The 18,167-nt window shown below is 40.9% G+C and overlaps 1 protein-coding gene across 1 annotated transcript in view; it reads left to right on the forward strand.

The window, feature by feature from the left end:
• The window catches only part of SDK1 (sidekick cell adhesion molecule 1), a gene marked incomplete at its 5' end in the record, with an annotated part of 892,328 nt that overhangs the window by 510,986 nt on the left and 363,175 nt on the right, over nt 1-18,167 (forward strand). The window contains one exon of the mRNA XM_055340442.1: nt 16,813-16,946. Coding sequence (XP_055196417.1) covers nt 16,813-16,946 — 134 coding nt within the window. The remainder of the gene's footprint in view (nt 1-16,812; nt 16,947-18,167) is intronic.

The following is an 18,167-nucleotide window of genomic DNA, read 5'->3' on the forward strand; positions in this document are numbered from 1 at the left end:
GGAGAGAATTTGTGGACATAAGTTAAAGACACCACAAACAATAAATATTTGGGGTAGATACTGCGATTATACAAATATCCTGTTTTTCCTTAAAGTTCTGCTCACTAATTTTACCATTCATCAGTGGCTGTTACCTGCATTAACTATTTCTGTGAATTCCTTGCAGAGGTTTTTCCCATTCTTTCTAACTTTATTAATCCAAATCCTCCTGTAAGGAAAGTTTATCCTTCCTCCTTCAATCTTCTATTATTTAATCATTATTTATAATAGTATGGGTTTATTGTCATTCTAAAACTTAATAGAATCTTTATTCTTCCTTTAAAAACAATTAGGGGGGGATCCCTGGGTGGCGCAGCGGATTGGCGCCTGCCTTTGGCCCAGGGCACAATCCTGGAGACCCGGGATCGAATCCCACATCGGGCTCCCGGGGCATGGAGCCTGCTTCTCCCTCTGCCTATGTCTCTGCCTCTCTCCCTCTCTCTGTGACTATCATAAATAAATAAAAATTTAAAAAAAAATTAAAAAAAAAATAAAAAAGAAAATCTCTCTCTCTAAAAAAATAAATAAATAAATAAATAAATAAATAAATAAATAAATAAATAAATAAATAAAAACAATTATAGGGGTCTTTTATTACTTTTTCATTCTTCTTACAAACTTAAAAAATATCTTCAATTTTCAGAAAGTTTGACTGGGGTGTTCTTTAGAACTTTGTTAAACTTTTCAACTAAATCTGGAAAGAAATTGTATCATTGTAATCCAGTAACTATCTTACCTGAAAATGTGGCACACCTCTCTGTGTCCCTACCTTCTCCTAAGGCGTCTTTTGGCTTTTCCATGAAGGCACAGGACCCTGTTAGATATCATTTATTGTAGGTTGACAGACAAGGCTCCATAATTTCTCTCTACCCTTGCCTGGGTTTACTTGTTCTTCAGGATGATGAATTTGGAGCTTTCTGCTTTCGGTATCTATTTATTTAGACATTTATTTATCTTACTGACTAGATTGGCTATATCATGGGTACTTGAGTTCATGTTTTTTTCTAACTTTATTCTACACTTTTCTTCTTTCCTTTTCTGGATTAAGCTTTGGTTCCTTGTCTCTATGAGATGGAACAATATACCTTTCCCAGACTGATGTAACTAGTTAGGTTTTTGCACGGGCTTCATTAGAACCTTCAAGTATGTACAATAAAAATCAGATGACTTTGCTTAGATTAAAATGGAGGTGTGGATTTAGCACCAGATCCCCAACCGTTTATGAGCAGGCTTTAGTACAATAGGCTTTCTGCTTTATAGTCTGATGAACTAAAGGGAAGGGAGCGATTCTATTTTCTAATTAAAAAATTTAAAAAATCTTGTCCTGTCACCTCTTAGCCAGTTTGGTATTTGAGTAATGATATACATATCTTTATTCCTATTATTCATTGGTGAAAATGTCCAGCCACATTGATGTGCTCTTAGCTGTGAGTTATCTTTTCTTTTTGTAAAGCAAAGTGCTGCTTCCTCTGCTATCACATAGCAAATGATTCATAAAGGACCACAGTATTCAGAGTTTTCAGTATCACTCCTACACAGCTTATTCCTACATCAAAAGAGGAAAGTCCTTTGTGCCCTTTGAGATATCTTATCCACCTGCAGAGGCATGCTGGAAGCCCAGGTATACCAGCCGGCTGGTTTCGCCTTTCCTTGACTTGTCCCTGTCCCAAGTCTGGGTTCTGGTTAAGCTAATTCCCTTTAAATTTCTCTTCTTGTCAACCCCTTTATTCCTCCTGCCCTAACTGAAATGTCCCAAACTCAGATCTTTGTAGTGAAATATACATGAAATATAGTTTTTAGCAAATTCCTTTATTTTACTAATACATCCAAGCACAGTTGAACTAGCTATACTAAGCTGAGCGTTTTGGAGCAAAGGAAGACACAAATGGAGATGACAACATAAGACACATCCCTTTTTCATTTAGGGGGGATTCTTGTGTAATTAGCTATTTCATATAACAGTATTTTTTTTAATAGCCAAACGTAATACTTTAACACCATAACTTTTTTAACACCATAACTTTTTCTTCTTCTTTTTTTTTTTTTTTTGCATACTTTCTCTTTTTCTTTGTGGTAGCTTTAATGAAAACTTTTCTAATATGTCTCTACCTTTCTTTGGAACATAGTGCATATAATTTATTCTTTTTCACTATCACTGCAAGGTTATAATTAAAAGCATAAATTCCTGTTTCATGACCCTGAAAGTCTATAGAATTGTTCAGTTCCTTTTTTTCTTAAATTCATTAACTGGCCTCAGCTGTGCATTTTGCATTCTTGTAACTACGTTTATGTACTTTTTTATATCCACCGTTGATTGTCACTGTGCTGACAGTATCACTGAACCTTTAATCCTTCCTCCTCAGCCCCGAGGGTCTGTCTTCAAACTTGATCAAAGAAGAAATCGGCTTCCCATTGATAAAGTCTGAAAGGATCTGGATGACATGGTGGTCTCACCAATTTGGCTTCCTTGGACATCCTGTAACGCACCAAGCCTATCCTCTCTTGGGGCCTCTCTGGATCTTCCAAACTTGGTTTCATGTGGCACATCCTGTTTTATTATTCAGTTATCAAATTCCACCATTTGTCTCTCCTAGGAAACTGCAGTGAGAACTCTGGACTACTGGTATGCTCTAGAAGGGTAAAGCAGCTTGTTGGTTTTCATTTCCAAACCATTCTATCCCACAGAATGAGTTAGGACTGTTGCTTCTTTTGCTTTTCTCTGGCATGGTTTTTTGGTTTTGTTTTGTTTTTATTCTGAAATAATTATATATTATACATTCACAGAAAGTTGCAAAAAAATCATCTTTCCTCAGAGAGGCCCCATGTATCTTTCATCCAGTGGTTATATTTTACATAAATACAGTAGAATTTCAAAACTGGAAAATTGGCATTGGTACCATGTGTGTCTCTAGTCCTGTGCTCTGTTATCACATGTGCTGCATATTTGTGTACCCACCACTGCAGTACAGACACAGAGATGCCCCACCTCTTCAGAGATCTCCCAAATGCTGCTTCCTCCCCTACAACATCCTTTACCAGTAACCACTAACCTGTTTTCCATCTCTGTAATTTTGTCATTTCAAGAACAATAATATAAGTGAAGTCATACTGTATGTGACCCTTCAAGATTGGCTTTCTTCACTCATCATAGTGCCTTTGAGATCCATCCAAGCTGTGTATATCAACAGGTAGCTCTGTTTCATTGCTTAAGTAGTGTTCTACAGTGTGGTAGCAAAGTTTGTCTAACTCTTCACCTGTTGAGGAACATTGAGTTGTTTCCAGGTTTGGGCTATTCCAGATAAAGCTGCTGTGAACATTTGCATATATATAGGCTTCTGTGTGGATGTAAATTCTCCTTTTATATGGGATAAATATCCAGGAGTACAATTACTGGGTCAAATGGTAAGTATATGTTTAACTTTTTTAAGAAACTGCCAATTTTCTGGTGTGGCTTTACCATCTTATGTTCTCACCAGCAGCAAATGAAAGATGCAGTTTCTCCACATCACCATTTTTAATTTTAGCTGTTTTAATAGGTCTGTGGTAATAGCTCATCATGGTCTTGATTTGCATTTCCTTAATGGCATCTTTTCATGGGCTCATTTGCCATCCGTTATCCTCTTTAGTGAAATGTCTCTTCATGTCCTTTCCCTGTTTTCTAATTGGATTGCTCTTTTTTCACTGTTGACTTTTGAGAGTTCTTTCTATATTCTAGATATATGTTCTTATATCAGATTTGTGGTTTGCAAATATTTTCTCCCAATCTGTAACATGTCTGTTCCTTTAGAAGATTTTTCTTCCTTTATAGAAGTTTTTATTTTGTTCAAGTCTAGTTTATTGATTTTTTTTTCATTTATGGGTTGTACTTTTGTTGTCATATCTGAGGACTCAGCACCAAGCTATAGGTCTCAAAGATTTTCTCTGAATTTCTTCTAGAAATTTTATAGTTTTACATTTTACATAGAAATTTTAGATCTATTATGAGTCAAATTTTATAGAAGGTTTATGAGAGTTAAGTTCAGGTTAATTCTTTCCCCCATGAGTGTCCAGTTGCTCTAACACGATTTGTTGCAAAGACTCTTCTTGCTCCATTGAACTGTGTCTTCACCCTGGTGAAAACCATTTGGACAGACATCTATGAGTGTGTTTCTAGGTTTTGTATTCTGTTCCATTGATCTGTGTATCTGTTTATCTACCAATACTATACTGTTTCACAAATTTTAGAAAAATCTTTCATATAGCTACAAAAAAAAATGGTTCTGGGAGCTTGATAGGTATCACATTAAATATATATATCTGTTTGGGAAAAAAACCCAATATCTTTGTTGTTTCTCAATTTATGAAATCAGTATGTCTTTCCATTTAGAACTTTGTTTTCTTCCTCCATCGTTTTTGTAGTTTTTCACATATAAGTCCTTGTCATGATTATTAGATCTTCATGTAAGTATAATTTTAACATCTGTTGAGTGATTATTAATAATTTTATATTTTTAATTTTTGTTTCCAAATTTTTGTTGCCATTACATGGAAATACAGTTGGTTTTTGTGTACTTACTTATCTTATGTCCTAAAACCTTCGTTTCTGATTTATGATGCTGAAGTCATGCCCTTTTAGGGTCCTGGGAAATTCCTTAGTTGAATCCTGAGTCCTTGCGATGTGACCTAGCCTTTGATGGTTTCCTGCCTGTGTGATACACCATGTTCAAGGCTTATCTTGTACATTTCCTGGCACAGACCCATCACAAACCACTTCTCCACGAAGAACTGGTTTCTTCATGTGGAAATGGCATTTAGAGACCACATCTGGTATCAGGAATTGGAACCATCAGTTTTAACCACTGTGAGAGACTCTATGACTCCACAATTCTCTGCTGGAATGTGGTACCTGATTAAACTCCTTGATATTCTCTTACCTAGAAGGAAATTCCCTAGTAAGGGTTCAATATTCATTTGTTAGATGAGTGAGTGAGTGAATGAATGAATGAATGAATGAATGAAACATCTTGTACTAGTCTCTGATGGTGGCAAAATAAAAAAATGTAATATGGCCCATGCAACAAAGAAATTGTCAAAGCAATTCAAGTCACTGCCAGTCTTTCAAAGAAGTCCAGAACTCCTTCAAACCACAGAACTTCTTTCTACCTTTCTTCCTCCCAGTGACCTCTCCCCACTGGCCTGGCCAGTGAATTCCTTTCTGAATTCATTCTAGACTTTGTGTTTCTCTCCTTGGTGTGAATTCACAACACTCTCCCTTCCCTAGACTCTGCTACCAGCGCAAATTGCTTGGTAAGTCCCCGCAGGAAAGGAGGAGAGAGATTGCAGATACTCTTGATTGAAAGTCTTCTCTCTATATTCACCACAAATAAGTACGTGGATGCCGACCCTTGATCAAAGGAAGCTCTGCATCGTCCTGCAGTGTGATAGGGGGACACACATTGTAAATATATGCTCAGCACATGTATGTACTTCAAACTTATTTTTTAATACACAAGATGGCCCTGTGAGAAAGGTAGAGATCTCTCATTTCAGCGATAAAGAAACAGAGCCCAGAGAACTGAAGTTTTTAAGGTGTTTCTTTGGCTGCTGTAATAAATTTTCACAAACGTAGTGACTTAAAACAACACAGATCTATTTTCCTACCATTCTAGAGGTCAGAAGTCCAAAATGGGCTAGGCTAACATCATGGTGTTTGGAGGGCTGCATTCCTCTGGAGGGTCTTGGAAAGAATCTGTTACCTTTCCAGCTCTAGAGGCACCTGTGTTCCTGGACTTGTAGCCCCTCATCCATTGTCAAGCAACAGAGTTGTACCTTCAGATCTCTGTCTGGCTCTGACTCTCCTGACTGTTTTTACTTTTAGGGACTCTTGTGATTACTTGGACCCACCCAGACAATCCTGTATCATCTTCCTATATCAGGGTTCTCAAGCACATCTGCATAGTTCCTCTGCTGCATGAGGTAACATATTTATAGGCTCTGGGTATTAGCATGTGGCCAGCTCTAGGGCCATTATTCTGTAGACTCAGGGAAAGTGCATACACTCTACACTGGGGCTAAGAGTTGGGTCACACCTATTCCTGCCTCTCACCCTGCAAGGCTGGCCTCTCCTTCAGGGAATCTCACAGGGCTTTAACTTTGGGTAGCTCTGGCAAAGAATCTGCTGTAGTCTTTCACTCTGTTCAAACCTAGTGCCTGGTTCACGGTGATCATTTTGGGCCAGGGTGCTGGCTGAAAACTGCTTCTGGCATACCTGAAATGCTTGTTGAGAAATGTGGCCAGGGATTGAGAACAAATACATCAGCACCTAACGAACAACAGTGCGGTTCTCCAGGAAGACAAATGGAGGCAATTACATTTTATGTTACCGTGTTATGTTTGTCATGGAAATGAACTGCATGATCATTAACAATGACAGGAAGTGGAGACAGTAGGGAAAAGCAGCTGTTACCCTTTTTTCTATTTTTATCCATTTTCCTCATTTCGTTTTCATGTGGGGTGTCTAGGCACTATGAGTGATACTACCTAAATATGCACACTGACTGTACTCACAGGTGTATTGTCATGGTTAATAATGTTTTCAATATTCTTAGACTTTCCCAAAATGGTCCTCTTTAAATTATTTATGGCTTTATTTTGCACATATCTCCATTTACCTTGGCAAATCTGAAGTTGCCTGCCTGTTTTCTCATTTTAGATACATCCTAATTTCCAAATCAAATGATTTTATAAAGCTTTTCCTGGGAAAGTCCGAAGTGGGTAGTTCTTGAGAAAAAAGATTGCCTGTCTCCAAAAGAAATGATCACTAATCTTCATAGTCGACCCCCAGCCTCCAATTTCTGCCTCTTGTTAGCAGAAGCAATGGCTGGACCTAGTGGGGAAGGTAATTCCTAACAGAATGATCAAGGAGGCCTGGCTTTCAGGTTCTGCCAGGATAGGAAGGGGAACCCCTTCACCTCCAGCTTATATACCACAGAGGCCCGGGATTCCTCCATCAAGATATGGCCAGTTGTGGGGCAGTTTTCCTCCTGGTAAGTGTCAATACATGGGACTTTGACAAACCCAGGTGTATCACCAGTTCCATGGCTTCTGCCTCATGCTGGACACTGTCTTAGCTACTGAGGAGACAGACGTGAGTCTGAGAGAAGCAGGGGAGAGAGACAGAGAGGGAGAGGTACACACTCAGGCTGCAACACATTTGAGTGCCGGGACAAAGGTTTGTGTCAAATGCTGTTCTGGCCTCAAGGATAGGGAAGGCGGCTAGACTCAGGTGAGGGAACTCGAGAGAATTTGGTGTGGGTGGGGTAGAAAGGACTGGGTTAGAGTCTTGGTTCTTCCACTTTCTTTGGGAAAGCTTCTTTTCCTCTAATAACTTCTGTTTTCTTTCTGTAAAATGGGGCTGATGTAGTAGCTCAGCATTTTGGGGTTGGGGGCATATGCCAGGCATTGCACTACTCAGCCTTTATGTCATCTTATTGGTTTCTCATGCCAACGCTAAGCAATGGGTGCCTTTGCTATTCCCACCGATAGACAAGCAGCCTGCTCAGTGCCCACAGCCAGGTGGGTGGAGGAGGGCTCCCCTGCAGTGATCCCTCTGTCCACTTCTTGGTGGCAGCCACCAGGTGCTGGGAGAACCAGATGTGGTAATGGGTATGGAGCACTGAGCACCGGGGCCAGGCCCAGAGAACATGCTCAGTAAAGTCTGCATCTTATCATCCTGTGAGGAGGGCAGAGCAGCTTTGTGGAGGAGGCTAGTTGAAAGGGGCTTCTTGCTCCTTCTGTGAAACTATAAGCAGTTCCAGGTAGTAGGACAAATGAGGAGTGGCCAGGGGTCAGTTCTCAAGGAGACACATCTGGAACAAACAGGTTTACCCCTGCTGAAATGGAGCTCAGAAAAGGCTGTTAGAACTCAGGAAAAAACACCAGTGTCCATCTCCCAGCTATGGCTCATGGTTCTGTTGGATTCACTGATTGGCACCTTTGGAATAACTCCCAGGGCAGGGTAAATAATGCAAGGCCTTCTGGGCCCTTGGCCCAGCTTGTAAAGGGGGTGGTGCCTCTCCCAGGGGATACTTTCATTTCGCATTAACAAGGGATGCAGTAATCCTTTCTGAGGGTTTAGTTTAGGAACCCTGGGTTTTAAATACCTCTTGGCCTTATTTATAAATTGCTTGCTGTCTGTTGACTGTTTTACCATTTCTCTGAGCCTGTTTGCCAGGCTGTGTGTATAAGAGCAGAAGGCTCATGGGTCGTATGATGGAGTGTCTGTTTATACACAAATGCCATGGCCTGTACTGGTAGTTTCCAGAAGGAAAAATAGTTAGAAGAAAGTTGGGTATTCTTCTAGATTTATATTCATCTCCATTGCTGACAGAGTTCTGTCCTTGAGCACAAGGCTCTCACCCCATCGTCTGCGGTGTGTGTGTGTGTTCCAGGAGCACGTGGAGGGGCACCACCACTCAGTTTTACACTGAGCACCAGCTGTAAAACTCGAGGCATGTGACTCTGCTGTGGCCATGTGTGCTCTGCGGGCACAGCTTTGTCCCTTAGTCATCAAAGACAGTTTAACAAAGAGTAGAACCTCTTTGTAATAATTATGTTCCTTTAAAGAGGAAACTAATGCTGTGACTGACTTGCAAGGGAGAGAATGTTCCAGAAGCAGTCTGTCCCCCAGTGATCTGACAGCCTTCCTTGCTATTGTTTGCTCTTCAAGAAGCTCTCTCTTTCACGGCCGTTACTCCTTGTGCTTGATCCTATCACGAAGACATGACCCCACACAGGTGCTACCATGTGGAGCCAGGGTCAAGTGCTCTGCCCATTGCCCCTGTTCTGCAGGAGGAAGAAAGCCTCCATGTGCCTTGTTCTGAAGAAAAGGAGATCTGACTTGTCTGGATGCTTGAACTGCCAGCCTCTGCTTTCCTGAGACAACCTACAAGGCAGAGATAGCTGAGTGGGGGTGACTGGCAGTCACAGGGGCTGCAGGGGGACTGCACATGCCCTGCAGGGGCCTCCACTTGCTTGGCAGTTCCCCATTCCGCATGCCATCAGTTCAGGCAAGAGTATCTCACTTGGCCGTGGCTCGTTTAATTCTGGGCTGACATATGTATTGTTTTTATTATGCTATATATAAAGTGAACTTAGTTCAGATTTGTCCGCTATTTGGAGAGGATCTCAGAAGAGCCCCCTCTGGGGAGGGCTTCACTGGTGCCTATCCAGGTGCCATATATCTTTCTGCCGTCTTTTTTAATGGTTTCTGGTTTGAGTGGATTTTACGGTCTGGGTAAGTTCCAATGTTTAAGGACCTGACTACACATTCTACACATTTTGTTGAATCTTGTTTCTTTTTCTAAATGTTTGGTTTAAGCAGGAAATAAAAACAAAACTAAACAAAAAAGTGGCTGGGAATTTTTATGCCTAAACTTCAACTCTGTTTGAAGCTTCCTCATTCAACTTCATTCTCCTGCATGTGACCATGCCAGAATTTGGGCATGACCTCTTATTTGTGCCCAGAGCTGGGACCACTAACTAAAATAACACAAGGCCCTGGATAGAGTATAAATTGATTAAAATGCTTTTTAAAAGTAGCCAGAAAAAAATAAAAAGCAAAATAAGATGAGTGAACTCTGAAAACTAAATAAGTAAAAGTAGCTAGAAATTTTAAGAAGCACTGCTGTATAAATAACTATGTTTCTCCTGGGTGAAAATCCCCGATGGAATACCCCATCAGTTGTATCAGGTTACCCTGAAATTTCTCTATTTCTTTCCCATCTCTCCTGTTGTATGGTATCTTTCCAACAGGAAAAAGATCGATTCTGTTTATGACACATCAATTTCTGTTGAGAAGAGGCCAGGGATTTCCTAGCATTAAAGTCTTGTATCGTAGGTATTGCAGTTGGAGTGGTAGGTGGGTAGAAATACCTGCAAATGTAGCTTTTCTAGGCCTCTTTGCCAGAGCATTACTCTGGCTCCAGTGCACATGACTTTAGGGAGTAGCAGCTTCGGATGATTTTATGACGTTAATCTGGTAATTCAGTGACTTGGCCATATTTGCAGGGTAGTCTGTTCACTAAAACTCTAAAAAGTATTTGATACTAGCCCTAGAAGGAGGATGGTTGACTGCATGTAGTATTTGACGACCTGCCATCCATATGCATCCCACCTGAGGAGCCATATTCAGACCCAGCAAACACTGAGCGGAGGACCTAGTGTCAGTCCCACTCAGGTGACTGCCTGATTTGCACTTCACGAGGATCCTTTTGATATGAGTACTGTCACCCCTGTTTCACAGATGACCAAACCAAGTAGTGAGCCTGAAGGAACAAAGCAGAGCCAGACCTGATTCCAGGCCTGTTGATTCATCCAGGTCACACTTGCACATTTCAAGGACCTTTCTTTATCATTCCAGAATATGGTGATTACTTCTGCCTAGGTTTATTTGTGGACTTACTGCCTATCACCTGTAATCATCTTGTCCTGGTAGAAAGAGAGGATGTCTTCTCTGTAGACCACTTAAGATTTTAATTTGAAGGCAGGCCATGTTTTACCTCAGGCCTCCAGGAGCTGGTCTTGGAGGAGATGAATGAGCTCTGAGCTCTGGTGTCCCTTCTGCTTTTATTCAGAGACAGATACTGTGCACTCAGGAGGGTGTCCCTCTTTCCTTCTCTTTATGGCTCACTGAAGTTCCCTCTCTGCCACAGCTAGGCCAGCTGACCCTGATGCTCACCCAGTGCTGTGCTCCTAGTGAGCAGTCTGGGAGTCCCCAATCCAGGCCCACAGTTTGGGGGAAAGTTGGATGCATTGTCCTTTGGGACAGTACAGATAAGAGCCCTTAACCAGAGCTTCAGGTGGAAGGTGAAACATGTGGGGAGGAGGCTCAACTGAGGTGAGGATGGTACTTCATTCCATGTCACCTCCAGAAACAGCCCTCCTATTCCTGAACTAGAACATGCGTTTTGGGGTAGGGAACCTGCGTATCTTTCTGTATGGCATCTCATCTGCATTTTACTTTTTAAGCAGCTGTCACCAGGAAGATAGATGTGGTCAGACCTCCACATTTTCAGCTGCCTCTTTGGCTTCTCTACTCCTTTAGAATTCTATAAAATATATATCTGAGACTTCGGAGATCTACCATTTTCTTTTTCTGTCTTTTGGATGTGTTCTTCCCATTAAGCCACCTCCCTGTGTTCAGTAGCTGTATTCCCCAGTTACCTTCCCTGGACAGGGCCACGCATCCTACAGGTGCTCCATGCAGACTCACTAAATGGTTGGATTACTCCTTTCCTTGCTTGCATATTGGCACCAAGATGGAATTGCAAGCTCAAAAATGAGCAGTCAGAGAAAAAATGTGAATATGAATAAAAGGTGCATGTTTTCTTCTTTCTATTCATTTAACATGCATATATTGGTTACATATTGTTTATCAGTCTCTGTGCTTAAATGCTGGGGGGCAACTGTGTCTAAGGCAGAACATGTGTGTATTGAATATGCTTCAGATCCAAATGGTTTTAAGGGAATTACCATCTTAGAAGTCGTATCCTATAACGTATCCCCACTTGTATCTCTAATTTAGAGTTGACAGCTAACGTAGAGTAGAATGTTAGTTTGAAGAATTTTATATAAATTTAATTATATTTCCTCATATACTTTCCCTAATGAAATTAACTATACATGCTTTAGAAAAGAGGCCCTGCATGTACTAAATTGAAATGTTTGGCAAGACATGGACCACGATGGTAACTCTGCTGGTGGAAAGCTTGAATGACCCCTCCCTGTCTCTGCATCTTCCCATTCTTAAGGGAAAGTCCATAAAGTGTTCGTATTATTTCTTATAGTTTATAAAAACACTGAATCTAAGCTCCATGGGACATGGGCATTGTGTACATGGTTCAGGCTTATATGCCTTCCACTCTGAGTTAGGCCTGGGGACTCACATCTGATTAAATAATGAGTACAATTATTTGGTTCTCTTCCCGTGGCAATCCGGATGAACATCTGTCCTTACATTCTTTCCTGGTCACAGGCAGCTGTGAGGAGAGGTGTAAACAGGGCTGTTTTCATCAACCACCAAGCTGGTGCTTCCATAATTATTATGTGAGTGCCACAGGTTGGAAAGTCAGTGTTCTTTGTGGCATTGAGAATGTGATATCCCCTGGACATTGGCAGGTGTGGCAGGAAGCTCACTTGTAGACACTCCCACTGCTTACACCCCCACCGGCCCCATACATCAAGTGTGTAAGCCCTTGGATCTAGACACCCAGGGGCATTTCCCCTCATGGGTGATCTTGACCAGAGCTGATGGTCAAAGACCCCAGGGATCTCCTCTGAGGTTTTAACTTTACCAAAATAGAGAATTCTTACTTTGCCAACTGCCTCAAGAAAATCAAGTGCAGAGCTGAAAGCACCTGGAATGTGCCCTTTCAAATGAGTCATCTTCTGAACCATCCATGTGCTTACCATCAGCAGTAAGCAACCCTTCCAAGTGTTCTCATGAATCCAGTGCTCTGCTTTTCCAAGCTCAGGTCCATCTTAGCCATAGTGCACTGAGCTTTTAAATCTCTGTGTTATTTTCTTTATTACTATCCCACAGAACTGGAAGTTAGAAGGTGTCATTTTGAAATGTAGAATTAAGATGGGGAAGACTAAGGAAATAATTTTATGTAAAACCATATATACATTTATTTTAACAAAGTGAAAATAAAAGAAAAATCTCTCTGGCTTAATGCTATAATTTTCCTGTAAAGTCAATGTGAAGTTTTAAATTAGTACTTTGGAATTATGTAATAAAAAAGCCAAGTAGTCTGCATCGTGGGCAAAGTATTTTTTTAAAGATTTTATTTATTTATTCATGAGAGACATACACAGAGAGAGAGGCAGAGACATAGGCAGAGAGAAGCAGGCTCAATACAGGGAGGCTGATGTGGGACTTGATCCACGCTTAACTGCTGAGCCACCCAAGCATCCATTGGGCAAAATATTAAACACATGCCCTTGCATTCATTTTGAAAGTTGTTCTTCTGTAACAAAAGTGATTTATTGCGGAAAAATGTTTTAAAATACAGAGATCAAAAGAAAACAAGTTATAATCTTACCACTCAAAGTTAACTGCTGTTACCATCTTATATGTACACATATAGAGAAATATACACAGAGGATTATTTTCTGTGCACTGAGGACACACTCTTCTTTTTTTGAACCCCAGATGGATGCTATTGCATATGCTGTTTTCCATCTGTATCAGGATTCATATGACTTCCAGAAACAGAAACCCCTATTTAAACAAGTTTAAACGTGAGTGAAGTACATCATCTCATGAAACAGGAAGCCCAGAGATAGGATGGGCTGCAGGATGGTTGGTTAATTAACTCAGGTTCTCAAGATGAAGGACCTAGGGACTTTGTTTTCTCTCTCTCCGGCCACCAGCATCATCAACTTCATGTTAAGGCTGTTTCCTTCCAGGCCATACAATTGCCACTATGAACACCCAGACAGCATGCTTCCTTATTCACCTGTGGTAGAGGGAGAAAAAGCCTGATCCCCCAACCAAGGAATAAAAATCCTACCCTTTCATCTGGTGGGACTCACTTAGGTGTGGCTACCTAAGTGCAATGATAGTCACCAGATACTTGCCATGGACCAGCTGGTTCAAGCCTGGTTTCCTCTTGTCAGTCGTGGCAAGAGGGAAGGGATTACCATGATTGGTTTAGACTGGTTAGGGTTAATTCTTTAAATCACATTACTACTATAAAATGAAGATATGGAATAAATGTCAGAAGTCAGCGCCCACCTCAGTAGCCTGACATTTCCTCTTTTTTAAAAAAAAAAAAATTATTTATTTATTCATGAGAGACACAGAGAGAAAGAGGCAGAGACACAGGCAGAGGGAGAAGCAGGCTCCATGCAGGGAGCCCGATGTGGGACTCGATCCCTGGACTCCAAGATCACACCCTGGGCCGAAGGCAGGTGCTAAACTGCCGAGCCACCCAAGGATCCCAACATTTCCACATATTTTTTGGACCACATGTAAGAGTCACGTTAAAGGATCATTTAGCTTACTTTCATATCATCACCTTCAGGCTATTATCTAATTTGCTCTGACTCTCAAAATTCTCTCTTCCGGCTTTTGCCTACACATTGCCTTCCTCAGCATTGCAACGGTGGCTGCCAGCCGCCAAATGTGGGACAGCACATTTCCGGCCTGGCCTCCAGCAGGGGTGAGGGCTCTCCCCCAGGCATGCTTCTCCCCTTTGTCCAATCGGGCAGCTTGGGTCCCATGCCAATTCCTCATGTCTTAGATGGCACCGGTACCTGTACTGGCCTCTGATGACCAAAATCCAAATCTGGTGTTGGGAGTAGGCCAGCTTCCTCACGTATGTGGTGGTGGGCAAGGTGTGAACACAGCAGATTCAGTTTGTGAGGGAGGACTCAGGGAACCAATGCATGGTACCCACTTCAGTGTCTTTAAAAATTGCTCTTCTCTTAAGCATTATAACAATTATCTGAATTATCTGAAATTAAGATGAATGTCCTTAGATGGTTTAATTTTCATTTTAAACTCAGTTTCTTTTGTGGAAGTGTTCTGTTCAGAAAGAGCTGGATAGGAAGAAAGAAAAAAGTCTTCCTGGGAACTGATCCTCATTAATCTAATGTTCTGGAAAGCTTTGGCATTTTTGTGCTGTCTTTTTTGGCATAGACAAGTTTTTCTTTATAAATTTTGACTTAAGATGGTCTAGAAATTAAAACCGAGAAGGAAAAAAAAAAAAAAAAAGGGATCCCTGGGTGGCGCAGTGGTTTGGCGCCTGCCTTTGGCCCAGGGCACGATCCTGGAGACCCGGGATTGAATCCCACATCGGGCTCCCGGTGCATGGAGCCTGCTTCTCCCTCTGCCTGTGTCTCTGCCTCTCTCTCTCTCTCTCTCTCTCTCTCTGTGACTATCATAAATAAATAAAAATTTAAAAAAAAAAACCCTGGAAGAAAAAAATGAGCTTAAAGATACAAATTATAATGGATGTAAACTTTAATATTTTCATTCCTTATGTACTTTATATTTTCAATACCCTTGAGACAATGTCATAAATAATACAGAGAATTAATAGGCACTTTTGGAGAATAATTCTGAGAAATAATAGGCATATTTGAAATTACAATGGCGAAAATCAGATGTTAGGGAAAAAAGTTATGACATACTCAGTTTTTTAAATTGTACTATTAAATGTATAACTTCGTGTGTAATAAATATTCATATTTAATTTTAGGTGCCAGAGTAACATATACTAAAATAAAATGGAACCATTTCTACAGTTCTATAAAGTAATCTATAAAAGAGTCATAAATAATTATAGTAAAACTTCTTTGAGGTATTTTTATGGGACTAAAAATTGAAAACTTGTTAATAGGGAAATTATCCTAAGTGGGAGGAGATAAGTTAGTAAGAGACCTCAAACTGCAATATATCCTATGGGAACCCTGAATAAGCAGTAACTTTGTAAAATAATCTCGTATAATGCATAAAAGTCGTGAATGTCTGAAGAAGCTTTCCAGAAGGTATCAGGAAGAAAAAGATGATTATCATAGTAAGATTCCCCATGACAGGTCACACAGTTTGCATGTTTTTTATGTTACCAGAACAGAGATCTTATCTGAATTTGGAAGGGCTATGACTATCTAGGATTTAAAATGAACAAAGAAACGTATTCCCTGTAAAGTAACAGCCTGTGGGTAGCAAAGCAATTCAGTCTGGATCCCAGGTACTTCTGGCGTTTGAATAAGAGCAGGGCCTACATGGCACTTGGGTGCTCAGAATGTATTTTACCTGCAATGCCCAGACCGCCCTTTGTATCGTTTTGTTTTCTTTTAACAAATTATGCAAATTTTAGCAAGAGCAAAAGGCAATAGGACACATATTTTCATTAAAAGCTGCTTAGGTTTATGGAAGTTGTATCTTTGTTATTTTTTCCTCCTCTTCTTTTAAATAAGTCATCTGGTGAGTCTCTGTGTGATCTGCCTGGCAGAGCAGCAGTCCACATGTGGGAAGGCAGGTCCTCCCTCCGGTATTGTCACCTTGCTATGTTACCTTGAACAAATGACCTGTCTGAACCTCAGTTTTCTCATTTCTAAAGAGAAGGTAGTGGGTCAAATGTGTCTCCAAGATTCCTTTCTGCAGTAGAATTAGGGTATACGAGAAGGTCTCAGTGATGATGGACTAGACTGTTTGCACCTCCGGAATGTGAGGAGGTGGCCCAGATAGAAAATCAAATAGAAGGGGTCAACACCATGCCCACTGGCAACTTTTCTTCTACCCACTAGTCGAGAAATAGAGGTATAGAGGCTCTAATGAGGCACCTTAGGAGGTGGAAGAAATTGCTTCCATTCCAGGTTTGGGGTAGTGCAGTCCTCCACCTGAGAGGTTTGTGACCCTTGTGTGATCACACAGCCCTGCTTGAAAGCAAAAGACTAGCTCTTCTGGAATGTCTTCTAACTTGTTACAAAGTCCCAGAGGAAGCTTTGTGTTTTAACAAACCTTGGATACATATGTCCCAAAATGTTGTCTTCCTCACAACAACAAAGGGTCAGAGGGCTCAGAGGCTCCCCACAGGAGTGTGAACTGGGCCAGAGAAGGCTTAGCCACTGCCATCTTTCTGAGGTCCGCCCATATGTTCACTTTTGTCCTTCCAGATCTATTTATAAACCCTGGACATTTCTTTCTTGGCTTAATAAATTAATTTGCCTTACAAACCAGAAGTCCTATGGAGTGCCTTTGACACTGTCTCTTGTCTGACACAGAGCCATCACGCTGGAAAATCAACTGGTGATCCTTGCTACGACAGCGGGGGACACCGGGGCTTACTATGCACAGGCCGTCAATGAGCGAAATGGAGAGAACAAGACCAGCCCACTCATTCACTTGAGCATCACGAGTGAGTTTTGAAATTCCAAATGATAATTCTGAAAGCAATAAAATCTTGATTTAATTAATATATGTATCATGGGGCATTTTGCAATAAATCTCTAAGATAGTGGCTATGGTTTAATATTGATCCAGTGTCAATAGTTGCTTTCTTTGAAGTGCTATGCAGAAAATGTGGGCACAACAGATAATTCCTACTGCAAGATCTTGTTAGTTTGGGGGATTTAAAAAATCATTTTTGCTTTTACACACTGCTATTGCATATTGTTTTTAACAACAAAAAACCTTGATTCATAAGGAATTTTATCTGTGAACTTTGAAACTAAACACAGGTTATGTTTAATTTAAAAATAAAATCTTTGAGAAAATATATATATTGTGTTAAAATTAGCAGTATTTTTTTTTAAGAGAGAGAGTGCAGGTGGGGGTAGTGGGAGAGGGAGAAGGAAACAGGGAATCTTAAGCAGGCTCCACACCCAGTGCAGAGCCTGACACAGGGCCTGATCTCATGACCCTGAGATCATGACCTGAGCCTAAATCAAGAGTCAGTTGCTTAAAGGAATGCACCACCCAGGTACCCCAAATTAGCAGTATTTCTTAATTATAATCTACTGACCATTTTTTCTACCTGACTTAACTGAATCATGATGAGAATACACACCAATTACAGTTACACTTTAAGTTTATTTAAGGAAATTTTAGTTTGAGGAAACTTAGTTTAAACATTTGGACTTTGAAAGAAGGCTCTAAAAATTCTACCAGAGTTGATTGCTGGAGAAGGGGGAAGTGGCCAGAAACAAAAACTCTGAGCTAAAAGAGATGAAAGCAAGCACTTCACAGGGCAGGTCACCAGCTGTTGGCAGAGTGATGTTTCATGGGATGAAATGCTGTGACTCTGTGCCTGAGAACACACAGCTGGGAAATGGTTGTAAATTTCAAAATTTGATGATCACATAAAACAAGAGGGAATTAAATGAGTTTATCTGTCTCATAGTAGATGTCATCTTTTTAAGAAGCACCTCAAAGGAATGGCTTTCCCCTCAAGTGGTTTGAAAAGTTTCATGTGGTACTTCAGATAGGATCCTAGTGGCTGCTCCTCATACTCCCTGAGGGATAATTGCGTGAAGCCAAGCAGGACTGACTAGGTGAATGTCCGTAGCAAACATGGGGCAGGAGACCCCGGGATTCATTGAGTGCTTTCACATGCCTGTCACCTCCCTGGTAAGTGCTT

This window comes from Nyctereutes procyonoides, unplaced genomic scaffold (assembly GCF_905146905.1).
Source record: "Nyctereutes procyonoides isolate TBG_1078 unplaced genomic scaffold, NYPRO_anot_genome, whole genome shotgun sequence".
Lineage (NCBI taxonomy): Eukaryota > Metazoa > Chordata > Mammalia > Carnivora > Canidae > Nyctereutes > Nyctereutes procyonoides.